The sequence below is a fragment of the Mesoplodon bidens genome (assembly GCF_964165515.1).
Source record: "Mesoplodon bidens genome assembly, chromosome: 14".
NCBI lineage: Eukaryota > Metazoa > Chordata > Mammalia > Artiodactyla > Ziphiidae > Mesoplodon > Mesoplodon bidens.
The window spans coordinates 51,275,862-51,288,780 of NC_138170.1; the positions used below are offsets into that span (position 1 = coordinate 51,275,862).

The following is a 12,919-nucleotide window of genomic DNA, read 5'->3' on the forward strand; positions in this document are numbered from 1 at the left end:
AAAAAAAAATCCTTCTTTTCTGTTATCTAGGGATGAGGAGTTATTTTCTAGGACAGGAGGGTGTTCCCAGTGCTTCTGGGGTCACATTAGGGCTGTGCTTCACACGCAGCTTTCACTGTCAGCACTGCTCCAGCTGCTCTAAGGCTAAGGCATGCGGAGCACCGCACCGCCCCACCCCACCTCGAAGCTGGAGACACGTGGGCTACGCGGCAGGATTTCTCTTGTCTCAGAAGATTACGGAGAGGGGTGCACATTACAAAACTGTATCTTCTGCCCAGGATGGTTCTTGGAATACAAAGACTACCTCTGAGAAACAACGTTACACACAGCATGGATTTCTCAGGTGCCTGCCTTTGGAATAATCTCTCTAATTATCCTTGTATCACAATAATGACAATATGAACAGCCATGATAAACGCTGACTGTATCAAAGTTTCAGGACACAAGTCTTCACATGTGACATTTTCTCCCTATGAGGTTAGAGCGCTTCTTTCTACATCTGGAACTACGCACTACCTCCAAGAGACTTGAATCCAGCACTCTGGGGACAGGAGTGACTGAAGGACACTTTTACAAAAGTTCTTAAACCTGGAGTGGCACCAGCCAACACCAGGTCAGTCTAGAATCAGGGGAGAGAAACTCAGCTGAGCCTGGAAAGTAGGGCCGCACCCATGAAGAAATCCAGACACCCATGGGACATGCAGCAGAAGAGAGAAAGGTGGGCAGGCCTGGGGGCCGCTGAGCAGGAGCTCTCTCCTGGGGTCTTTGGCTTCCTGCTGGCTGGGAAGGTGAGGCAGTTTCCTGCTAGTGGTCTCTCCTTCTTCCAGGCTCCCAGCCTCTACATGCCTCCAGAAGTAGTCTTGGCCCCTTGAGGTTAGTGGGGAGACTAGCTCTGGGGGAGGGCAAAAACAGGGAGCAAGACATCAGCAGGAACAAAAAGCCTCCCATCAGTTACGGGGTTTGTGGTTTTCAAAGCGCTTCCATAGCCCTCATCTCATCGTACACTGATCCTGTGAAACAGGTGCAGACAGTATTCTCATCTGCATTATAGAGAAGGGGAAGCTGAGATCTCAGGGTTTCTGGAGAAACCCTAGAAGGGGAGAGGGGAGAGGTTGGAGCAGCAAAGAGCTGCCACAAAAACTGTGACTCTGGACAAACGTGGTAACTCTGGACACTGCTGAAATCTGGGGTCAGGTGGTGAGATCCCTGAAGGCCACCTCTGGTCATGCACTAGTCAGCAGACTGCAGTGGCGGCTCCTCGAGCCAGGCCTGCCCGGCCCAGCCCCTGCTCCTGGCCTGTCCTTCCCTCTCTGATGGCAGCCACTGCCCACGGCATCTATCCTTCCCTGTCTTCCTCCTTCCACCTCCCGATCCGCCCATGTTCCCAATGCCCAGGCACAGAGGGGAGGGCAGAGGACAGGCAGCAGGGAGTCAGAGCTATCCCTCCCGCCCCTTCCACAACAACCCAAGCCTCTTCCCCATCTGTTTCGAGCCTCTCCTCAAGCTGAAACTAGAGTGACATGGATTACATGTGCAGTCTTAGGTGCTCTTTCAACTACTCTAATGAAGCAATTTAGGTGAGGACCACAGCTAACACCAAACGCTTCCTATTGGATTGGAACTTAGGCCATCTCACTGAATCAAGGCTCTTAACCACCACTATGTTCTCTCATAAGAGAATCTCCAGTTAGGCCTGGCTTTGGGGGTTAGGGTCTGGCTTAGTTCCCTTCCTTGAAAAACCTTCCCAAGTAGACTGGACAGCGGCTGGAATGGAGGTGACACAGGAGGAGCAAAGGCCGAGGAAAGAGCTCATTCATTGAAAAGAACACACAGGGGCCACGCGGCCGTAGGGCAGCTTCCAGGCCAGAAACCAAAGCTCCCAGCTGGCCTCTGAATTGGGGGTGCTAATGGAGATCTCTAGACCCTCGTCTCCTGGGGAGGGAGAGTGGCCTGGAGATTTCCTAGGAGGCTGACACGTATGTGGAGGAATGTGTACACACTACCGCGATCCACCATGACAGCAGCTGCACCCCAGATCAGCTCTGCTGTGACAACAGGGGACAGCCCAATATGGTATGAGGAACCCCTTGGTGGCACTGATGGGATGAAACAGTGACCTGCACCCAGCAATACAACATTAATGCCACAGACCCACACCCCGACCACAGGCACGCGCACACACACACACACGCACGCACGCACACGCGCGCGCACCCCACCGGGCCCCACCTGTCGTCACAGTAGGTGAACTTCATGTCCATGCTGTGGCGGCTCAGGAAGGTCTTGCTGTCCAGGGGGATGTCCATGTGGGACGGGTGCTGGATGGGCTCACACATGATGATGAGGCAGGACAGCAGCGGCTCCTTGCAGCCGCAGAGACTGCTGTGAGGGGGGCAGTTGTTGTAGACCTTCACCTGGCCCGTGCAGTGCAGGACCTGGAGACCAGCCGCGGAGGGTCAGACGTGGAGCCGAGAGCCAGGGGCGGGGTTGGGGGTGGGGGGGCGCACTCGGTACTCCAACCCAGGCCTGACGTCCTACCTTCCAGGTGGCTGACTTGAGGTTGACGGTGCGGCCTCTGTTGGTGACTGTGCACTTCATCCTCATGAAGAAGTCCCGCTCTGTGGACATGTCTTTGCTTTTCTTCCCAAAACCAGAGCCTGGATAGAGAAGGGTAGGGGAGCCAGCTGAAGTTTCGTGTTTGTATTCAGAGGGGGGGCCAGTTTTTCAGGGCAACACGTGCGTGTGTGTGTGTTCCCTGAGGAGCGGCTCTCTGAGCACGCGCAGCCTGCCCTGAATGCTCCGTGCCACCCTGGCTGTGGGCCAAGGCTCGCTCATCTCCAGCCCGTCTCCCACTGCTGAAGGGTCGGGGCTGTTCCAGTGTGTTATCTCCCACTGCACCTCGCACTCCAGAGAGGCCAGGCGATGAGTGACCATCGGCCGTGATCTCAGCAAACCTCTCCCGGGGCGGGTCCAGGTTCCAGAGATGGAATTCCAAGGGACAGTCTGGGCAAGACCACAATTACTCCAAGGGGATAAGCCTCTCGGGCTGGAAATGTCCCTTAGACACCCCTGTCTTTTTTTCATTCCTGTCCCTCCAGTGCCCTAGTTTCAACCTGCAATGGCTGCATTCAGGATGCTGCACCATTTGCTTTCTCCCTAAGGTGACACAGGTCAAGGCTCAAGAGAGACTGCTGGTCCAAATCTCCTGTGGGGAGCAAGTTCACCTTGAGGATTAACTCAACACAGATCATATCCTTTCTCAGCCAGAATTAAATAAATCACCAAGACAAACAAGATTGCTTCCTTCCTTAGAGTCTCCAAATAGCCTGCCATTCAGAACCTCTCCCACTTTTTGTTTAAAAAAAAAAAAAAAAAGTGATGAATGCAGTAACTGCCAGCTGAGCCCCCCTGTCCATGTCTAAATTCTGCCATCCTGGATCTTCCAAGGTACACTCCTGCCCCCTGCCCAGCATCTCAGAACAGACTAGAGCCTTGTTTCAAATAATCACACCCCTCCCTCTGGCATGGCCAGCAGCTTCTGCACCTGAACCCCCAGGGGGCTGTGACTTATTTGGGTGACACAGCCCCAAATCACTGTGTGTTGAATGAATTGTGGCACCTTCGAATTTATCTTCAACAACCCTAGGAGAGCCTACTAAGTAACAGACCAGATGGTGAATCTTTTTTTTTCTTTTAAAGAGAGAATATTCCTCCATCATGATTAAAAAACCATCTCTCCCATAATCAATTATGTTTCTTCCTACAATTCTAATTCCCACAAGTGGGGTTTGCACATCATGAGACATTCCTGTATCTTGGGGCCTGGTCACAGCACCAGCACCAGCTCAGGTGCTGAGAAGTGGGCTGGAAGGACTCATTTGTGGCTGTGACATGGGTTAGGGCCATGGCCTCCTGACCTGTTAACTTCTGAGTCTTCCCCATCCTGCCATTTGGTTAATATTTCTAAACACAGCTCCAAACAGATTACTCCACCTCTGCCCAAAAACTTCCACCAGCTCCCCTCTGTCTACAAGGAAGAGGACCGAGGCCCAATTCCTGGCCTTCAAAGCCTTCCACACCAGCCTCGCAGCCTTATCTTTCTCTGGGTGCTCGCACTAACCCTGGGCTTACAGATCATTCAGGTCGGCACCTTCAAAGGCTTTGCTGATTCACTGATTTGGATCCCAAGTCCTCAACACAGAGACCAAGAGATCTAAAGTTCTACTCGGATCAAAAGAGTAGAGTTCTGCTGAATCACGGCACTTGGGAGCTGGAAGGTCCTAGACTTTGCCTGGTCCAATACTGTCACTTTGAAAAGAAAGACTCCCAGGAACAGAGCAATGAAGTGACTCGGTTCAGATCACATGGTCAGATTGAGACTAGGGTCAGAGGTTGAACTAAGACTGAGAACCCAAGGGCCCAAGGGTTTCCAGAGCAGAGAAGAAATAGAGACTTTTTGGTTTTCTCGGGCTTCTAGCACCTGTTTTAGAAAGGGATTCAGAAGCTCTGGCAGCCCCTTCCTCACAGAACCAAACAAGAGTTTCTCAGCGGCACAGAGAAGACAGTGAACAGCCCAGAGTGCTCCCCAGCCTGTGTACGCCCGGAGCCAGGTGGCCTTCGGGAGGGAGAGCAGAGGCACTGGGCGGGGAGGCCGTGGTGGGGTGGGCAGAGGTGGTGGTAATCCTGCGCTTTGCAGGCTCGGTCTGTAACAAGGGCAGAAGTGGGCCAATGAAGTGTCTGCTTTTGCAGCATGTGTGGTAATAAGAGCAAAGCCTTGCAGGCTTGATACCACTGCCTCTGTCATTCAGGTTGGACAAGCCCTCACCCCATGGCAGTGGCAGGTGAGGGATAGAAAAGGGGATGTCTAGACTCGGGCACAATCTGCCCAGGGCAGAGATCAACTCTCAGGTTCAGAAGGGACCTCAAAAGTCATTAAGTCCCCTTCTTCTCAAAGCTTCAGTCCACTTGACAATATGCCCATCTGTGCTTTTGCCTGACTGTCCCCAGTTACAAGAGATGAAGCAGCAAGCTCTGATTGTCACTGCAAAGTGCTTTCTGCTTGTATAGGCCCTTCAATCCACTAGCATCTGCTGGAGGCCCCACAGGAAGGGTGCAGTGCACGAGACCTTATAAATCTCTTCTCCATCAAAAACTACCTGTCCCATTTCTTATCACCAGGAGGCCAGATTCCTTCCTTGGCTCCCGGGGTAGCTAGTCTCTAAAGGTGGCCCCAATGAGCCACATCTCCCAGTATTCAGGGCCTCCTGTAGTTCCCTCCCACAGTGAATGGGGCTGGCCTGTAACTCACTCTAACAGCAGGACGAGGCAGAGTGGTGCTGTACCAGTTTCGGGAATAAGCCTTCGGAGAGCCTGGCCGCTTCTACTTTTGCACTTTGGGGGAGCCCTGAGCCGCCGTGTAAGAAGTCTGGCTACCCTAGAGACCCCATGTGGAGAGGGAGAGGCTCCAATACCTTCCAGAGTGAGAGGGAGGTCCAGCCATGCCCTCATCCCAGCCGAGCCCCAGCCTCCAGCTACCGGCCACAAGGTCCCAGAGGTGTGGGTGAGCCCTCTGGTCATCCCCCCAAGTCCAGCCTCCTGACATCACATGGAGCAAAAGAACCACCCACAGAAGCCGCAGAATCATGAGAGCTAATAAAAGTACTGTTTAAGCCACTATGTTTGGGGCAGTCTGTTACACAACTGTCTTAGGGACAATCACAACAGTTCCCATGAACATTTTGGCACAGATGAGCTGATTGGTTTGGGTGGTGTCATTTGGCAGAGATGCTGGATGCTCAGGTGATGAAACCTTCTGGAGACAGTGTCCTAACCTTAAGGAGTGCCCTAGGAGTGTGATGTCAGGCCCCAGGAAGAGCCAGCAAGAGACCCTTTTGAGTACAGGGTCCTTCCAGGGCCCTCGATCTCATCTCCTAGGCTCTGCTGGGTTTTTTATGGATGTCAGTTTTTTTTAGGTCATGATGGCCATGTTCCAACCATCCTACATTTGTAGACAAAGGTAAGGCAGATCCCCTCCCAGGTGGTGTGAAAAGGAAAGAAACGCAATGAAGAATACGTTACCATTTTTGAGACTCAGGTTCTCACGGATCTCCTCGTGGTCACAGGGATGAGTGAAGTCAAAGATACTGTGCCCTGTTAGCTCCACCTGTTCCAAAAACAAGGTTGGGCTTCATTATTCCTAACACTGAAGAAGAAGTCTCCAAGAGGAAGCGGGGCCCCCTTTTCACATTTGGAGAGAGGGAGGAGGCTAAATCAGGTCTTCTCATGTTCCACTCCACAGGTCCACAGACACACCGGTGTAACAGACTTCATGACGGATGTGGTTCACAAGGGTGGCTCTGTTAATCCAGTTGGCAGAGCTGTCCACCAGGGTGGCCATCAGCAATGCTAAGCCCAATGCCAGGGGTTCTCAGTGTGTTCCTGAGGTTTGAGGCTTGAAATCAGAGAGAAGCAGGGTGGGCATATGCAAGGAGAGGTCAGGAGGGATGTGATCAGAACCTTCCACTAATTTCTACCCCCAAGTGGAAATGCTTTCCCTTTCTGAAAGAGCCAGAGGAGGGTGTCACCTGTGTGAGTCCCATGAACTTGCTGATGTTTTCTGACAGAAAGATCATGTCGCCATCTTGGGTCACGACGGCAATGAAGCCCTCCAAGGCTTTCAGGTACAAGTTGTCCATCTGCTGGTCAGCCTCAGCTTCAGGCTCACTTTCAGAGCAAACTGGAAAGAGACAGGGGTTGGACAGCTTGCATCAATGTGTTAAAGCAGATGGGACTGGCATGGACGGATGTCTGCCAGGGATGGCTCAAAGGCATTAAGTGGATTTTTCTGGAAACGCACACTGCCAACCATCTAAGTGTCCACCACAGGCTCAAGCAGCAGGCATTTGACGAACAGCACTGCACAGAGGACACCCTGACAGGAGCTTTGCGGGCAGTACGGTTGTTGTGGCCGCAGACTTGTGGCACCAGTGGCAGTGGCAGCAGCAGTGGTCACAGATGCAAAGGCAGTTACAGGAGTCGTCAGACCAGTAATACTCCCTAACGGATGCTGAACAATGGCAGCATATCAGGTACTGCACTGAGCGTGCTATATCACCTTCAAGACACCTGTGGCGTAAAAGTACTATTTTTCTTTGTCTCATCTTACAGATGAGGCCTGGAGAGGTTAAGTCATTTGCCCAAGGTTATAGAGGTTGTAGCTAGTGGACTCAGGCAGCTGAATACAGAAGCCACACTCGCAACCATTCATAGGCTTTGGACTATTCCTCCTATTGGGCTGTTATGACTCTGAGTAAGTAACAACCTCTTTGAATATTAGTTTCCTCATCAGTTAAATAGAGATAATAATTCCCATCTCTTTGAGCTGTAAGGATTAAATAAATACATATGTAAAATGCCTAAAACGTATGAACTATCATGATTCTCTCCCTTCTCCCCCTCCATGACACTGTCACTGCCTTCAGATTGCTCAAAACCTGGACGGGGGCTGTGTGGCACACAGAGACACAAATCTAAGTAAAAACTTCAGGTTGACAGAATCGGGCACCCAAGAGGCATATAGACAGTAAGTGCTGAAGCGTTCATAGGAAGAGGGGGGTTGCTGTGGGGTGGTCAGAGACAACTGTTTAAAGAAGGGCATTTGAAGACATGCATGAAAAACAGGGACCTCACTCTGTTAAATGAAAGGAAGGCTTTCTGGGCCTAGTGGGTTGGGCCGACACTGGAAAGCATGGAGGTGGCAGAGCCTGGAGAACGCTCCCTCCAGGGACGGAGGACAGGTCCACCTGGCTGAAGAGGAGGGTCCATTTCCCAGACTTATCGACTGGCCTCATGAGGTGGGTCCAGTGGCCTGGAGCAGTGGCATCTCAGACCACTGCTTTGGGGAGATTCATCTGGCAGTGGCGTGCAAGGCGGTTTGGAGTGAGGACCAGAGGTGTGAAGCCACGTGAGGCGGCTGCTGCTGTGCTGGTGGCAGGCTGCAGAGGTGGTTGCTAGGGGCAACCTGGGAAGGCGTCCACTCCCCAGCCAAGGGCTTTGAGGAACCCTGGCCTATGAAGTATACCTCTGCTATGTGCAAAAGGCAGACTCAGCTCTTGTCCCAGCAAATAAAGCTCTCAGGCCCCAGACCCTTGGCTCTTATGGCTCAGACCACAAACTTTGTTTCAGCCCTGCTTCTCCTAGCTCATTATTTAACTCCAAATATACATTTACTTATAAAAATTTGTATTCAGCCAGTACAAACATCAAGCCCAGTATGCCTCCCTTAATTTACAGAACAAGAGGATTAGAGAATAATTTGTCACTTATAAACGTTAACATTCGCTTAACTAAAAAAAAGGAGTCTTTCAAACTGAGACTGTTCTAGGGAATGTAAAATGCAATGCATTTAGGGGCCACTTGGCAAGGGACACATGGATGCTGTGAAATGAGGTTCAAGGGCCTTTCTGCAAGGGCACTGGATTTATTTGGTTCTCTTTTCTCCTTTCCCTTGAGCTCCTAAATTTAAGCTCTGGGCCATTTGCTGTTATTCCTCAAGAAGAACAAATCCAAATTAGGAGATGTTCCTACCAAGGGGCCTCAGTGGCACCACTGTGGACCATCCACCTTCAGGACACAGGATCGGTGAATGTGCCTAGGTCACTCATGCTGCCCAGGGACAGGCCAGCCTTTAGAGCCAAGAGTTGGGCCATACAGAGTAGTAGCCTAGTGACTTCCCTCTGTTTTGCTAAAATGGTAGAATGAAATGAGGGACGTTCTTTCCTCTTCATAACCTGATTCAGGTGGCTAGCCTATGGGAGAGGAGACTGTCTGGGAATGGCCTTTTTACCACACACCTACCCACACTTGATCCCTGCTTCGGGTGCCTGCCATCTAACTGGTTAGCTGAACTGATGATAGTGAACCAAAGTTCCAGGTGCGGGTGGTGCCTCGGCCAATGTTCGTGCTCTGGGTTAACACCTATATTTAAACAAGGGCTTCAGGAGAGACCATGACTTGTCTCAGTGCTTTCAGATTGGAGCGTGCACCGGAATCACCAAGAGAACTTGCTAAAACAAGGACTTCCAAGCCCAGTGCAAAGTAAGAATGTGGGGCCTCTTGTTGAAACATTAAACCATGCCCAGGGCCCTTCTGTGCGGGACCGCACAGGTCACACAGAGTCATGGAGCCACCCTGGATGTGCCCCCTGACCAGAGTTCCTGAGTCGGCAGGTCTCAGGTTGGGGTCTGAGAATGTGCTTTTCTAACAAGTTCTCACGTGATGTGGATGCTGGTGGCCCTAAGACCGCAGGTGGAGAATCACTGCCTTAACTCAAGGTCCTACGAGTGACCCTAATGCCGGGAAAATCAACCAAGTTTGGCAGGTGGTGACCTATTTGGGGGATGGGTGAGGAGAGGTTTTCAGCACTGTTAAAAATCACACCAGGGAGGTGAGCACCTTCTCCAGACAGCAGAGGCCAGCCCTGTGATTTCTGGCCTATTGAGATTTTCTTCTCTTCAATGTCTTTGATCTCAGTGGCAACACTGACTTCAAAATCTGGAGTAATCCCAAGACAACCCTATTTGGGTTAACTAGGCCCAGAGGAAATAGTTCTGCTTAAAATTTCCTGTTTTTTAACAGTTCCGACACAGCCTAACTGGTTTCCATCCGTGCCCAGTACACTTGCTTCCAGGAGGTGGCGAAATTGGCTGTAGCAGCTGGCCAGCTGGCCTCCAGGAGGGAGGGAGAGGGGTGCACAGGGCCCACGAATGGAAACAGAACATCTTGGAACTGAAGTCACAACGGCTGGGGGGCCAGGAAGCCAGCAGGCTGGCCCCCAGGAACCCTGGGACAGCAAGGCCTCTTTCGTCCGTGGAAGGCTTTGCTGCCGTAGCACCTGCCTATACTCCTGGGGGCTTCAGAAGGAACCTGGCCAGCGTGCTGTCAGCTTGGAGCTGAGGGTGGAAACTGCAGGGCCAGAGGCAACCCTTCACCCGAGGGGCCAGGGGCTCAGGCACATCATCTGGCTGAAGACGGCTCCGCCTTCTCCCCTGCCCTTTCTTGGGAGCATCACATCTTCTGATTGGATCATTAATCTCTGACTCAGTGCTAAGCACATAGAAAATTCCTTCATTCACTACGTGGTTATTGCGCTCCTGCTACACGTCTGCCCCATGCTGGGCACGAAGCAGGAAATCAGTCAGGTCATCCGTCAACAAGTGACGCTTACTAGATGCTCAGTCCTGTCCTAGGGAAAGTCAGGTGTAAGAGCATCCTTTCCCTCAGGGAATCCACAGACTGGTGGGGAAGAGAAAGATGAACCGCCGTAAGGCTGCACAACAATCCAGAAGAAATCCTTGGTGCTGAATAAAGAGGAACCCACAGTAGGTGCTCCATAAACCCTCAGCAGGGTCTTTAAATTGCCTTGGGCTCCAGGCCTCAGTTCCTTGCTTCCCAGGACCCTTCAGGGTCTGACCCCAGAGAAGAGAGGTGGGTCATGCAGCTCAGAGGCACTCTGCCGAGATGCAGCATGCTGGGCCCAGGAGCACAACAAGGTTCTTTAATGCTAAAAATAGCCCCGGTAAACAGGCTTTGATGACTCCCCACAGCCAGGATATGCGCGGGCTGAGGTTTCGGAGCACTTTTTCCGGAGCACCGCGCATTTCCTTCAGGCAGCACCACGCAGGGGGTGGAGGGGGGGACGGGACCCGAGGAGCAGCAGCAGCTGGGCGTCTGGGGCAAGCGGGCAGGGTGGCAGGGCAAACGCTCCTGACCGGACCTCTGGGACCAGATCGTCCCAGGGCTGCTGCTCAGGGTGCATTTTTATTCCACCAGGGTTATTTTACCTCTGTTCCTAAGTCTGAGAAGTTCCAGGAGTGTTTTGACTGGTCTTCAAACCACCCTGATGTGATCCCCCGGTGCAGATGTGTCACCGGGTAGTTATCAATGAAAGGGCTTTCCTTTTACACCAATTCTTCCCTCCGGCCCACAGACCCACAACTACGCCCGGCCCTGGGTGTGCTGACTGCAAAAGCAGACCCAGTCAAGCCATGAGGAAACTATTTCTGAATCACTTACTGGGTCATTAGCCCCACCTTTACACTCCACCACTGCCTGGTAGTAGGCTTGGGCTACCCTCACAGCTTTGGCAGAAGGCACTGTGTTTTATCTGACCTTGCAGGCCTCCCAAAGGGCTTTGAAAGTCCACCATGAGAAATTCATTCCTTTGTTCTGTGCAGAACTTACTATCCTATCTCACTTCTCTGTGTTACCCTTCATAAGATGTCGTGCCGGGCTGGGGTCAGTACATACCTGCTGATTGACCAGACTTTTTTGGTTTAAGTTAAGGGAATGATCTGAACAAAGCATCTCTAGAAGAGACTGTACGATTAGCTGCTCTCAGCCATTAACATCCTAGCGTGAATCAGCCTCTCAGCTCTTCACCAAACAGGAAAGAAAAAGGCCTTGGTTTGGAGGGTGAGTGGGGCAAGGGGGTGAGACAGTTAAAAAAAAAAAAATAGAGGTGAAAGCCTGGGAAAAGAAGTCCGAACGGGGGTACCTAAGAGGGCACCAGAAACCATATCTGCCTCCACAATTTTCCCTCTGGTCTCACTCTGTCCTGCATGAAAAGGTCATGGCAAAAAACTAAAATCACTTGTCCCACATTTTAATGTCTTTCCCTTAGTAGTCTAGAGAAGAGAAAATCATAATCTCTTATTAAGACTGATGTCTTCACTAAGCAAATGCCAGTGAATTAATAATAAACCTGACATTTGTCTTAGAAAGCTTGCTGCACATTGACCTCTAGCTCTCATGTAAAATGAATTTGATTTTACCTCATATGAGTATGGGGGAAGCCAAAAATCAATTTTATAGTGAAAAGCCAGCTCTGCATATCTACCACTGTTTAAGGCCGTCTGAATGCAGGAGAGAACCTCATCTGGTTACAGTTTGCGGAGCTCCTCTTGAAAGAGGATTTAAGACAATCAAGTGGTATTTCCACTGATGTTCCCGTCAGAGTGTGTTCTGTTCTCGGCCCAGCGTGGAAGCTAATATCATAAAGCTATTGTTTCAGTTTGCTTCCTGTGATACAAATCTCAATCGGCCGCCCAGACTCCCAGCCTGAATTTCTCAGCACTGAGGTTTCCTCTCCAACATTCCCACACAGAACAGCCTACTGTGAAAATCAAAGGGAAACGTGTTACTAAGTAAAGAAGAAACTTTTCTAAAGCAAAACCTGGTCTTTTTTAGCCTTTTGAACTCTGAGGTATGCAACCAGCTATTTCCTATCATAAAGTGAGCCAACATCGCCACTCACCTTTGTTAGAAATGCTTCAATAATGGATCTGTGGTTTGTTTTGACTTGGGAAAGCTTGGCAACTCTGCATTTTGCTAGAAATTGCTAGAAGGTGGTAAGAGGACAGTAAGGGTTTACACTGGGTTTTCATTTACATCATTTTTTCCAGAAGACTACTCTTATTATAAATCAATTTGCTTGTTCATAGTAAGTTTTATCTCTTAAGCTATAACTTACTGATGGCCCATATGTGGCAGGCAAGAGGAAAAGGGCTTTCATATCCAATGTCCACGGTAAGTACTGGTATCCTCTTTGTGCAGATGAGAAAGTAAAGCTCAAAGGTAGTCAAGAGGTTTTCACAAGGCTGCAGAGAAGGAAGGCAGCCCGACTGAGGTTCCAGGGCAGGTCCAACTGTCCACAAATCCTGTACTCCTTTTCGCTGCATTGCATGTTTTGAAGAAGCAAAATGTGATTTAAAAAGAACAAGATCCTGTCTCGCATACAATTCCTAAAAACGATAACAACAATTGGTCTAAAGAATGCGTGGCAGCGGCCTGGAAGAGAAGGTACAGAAGGCCATCCATCTCCTCCTCCCCCAGGTGAAGCATGTTTTATGAGAACTGCTCC

General features: G+C 50.7%; 1 protein-coding gene across 2 annotated transcripts in view; it reads right to left on the reverse strand.

Annotated features, from left to right (window-relative positions):
- EPAS1 (endothelial PAS domain protein 1) overlaps positions 1-12,919 on the reverse strand; it is an 89,101-nt gene that overhangs the window by 24,106 nt on the left and 52,076 nt on the right. Inside the window, exons 4-8 of one of the 2 annotated variants that reach the window (XM_081254038.1) lie at positions 12,530-12,731; positions 6,585-6,736; positions 6,079-6,163; positions 2,539-2,657; positions 2,230-2,435 (exon numbers count right to left, since the gene is read on the reverse strand). In XM_081254038.1, the coding sequence (XP_081110164.1) occupies positions 2,230-2,435; positions 2,539-2,657; positions 6,079-6,163; positions 6,585-6,736; positions 12,530-12,731 (764 nt within the window). The remainder of the gene's footprint in view (positions 1-2,229; positions 2,436-2,538; positions 2,658-6,078; positions 6,164-6,584; positions 6,737-12,529; positions 12,732-12,919) is intronic. The other variant, XM_081254039.1, reaches the window with a different exon arrangement.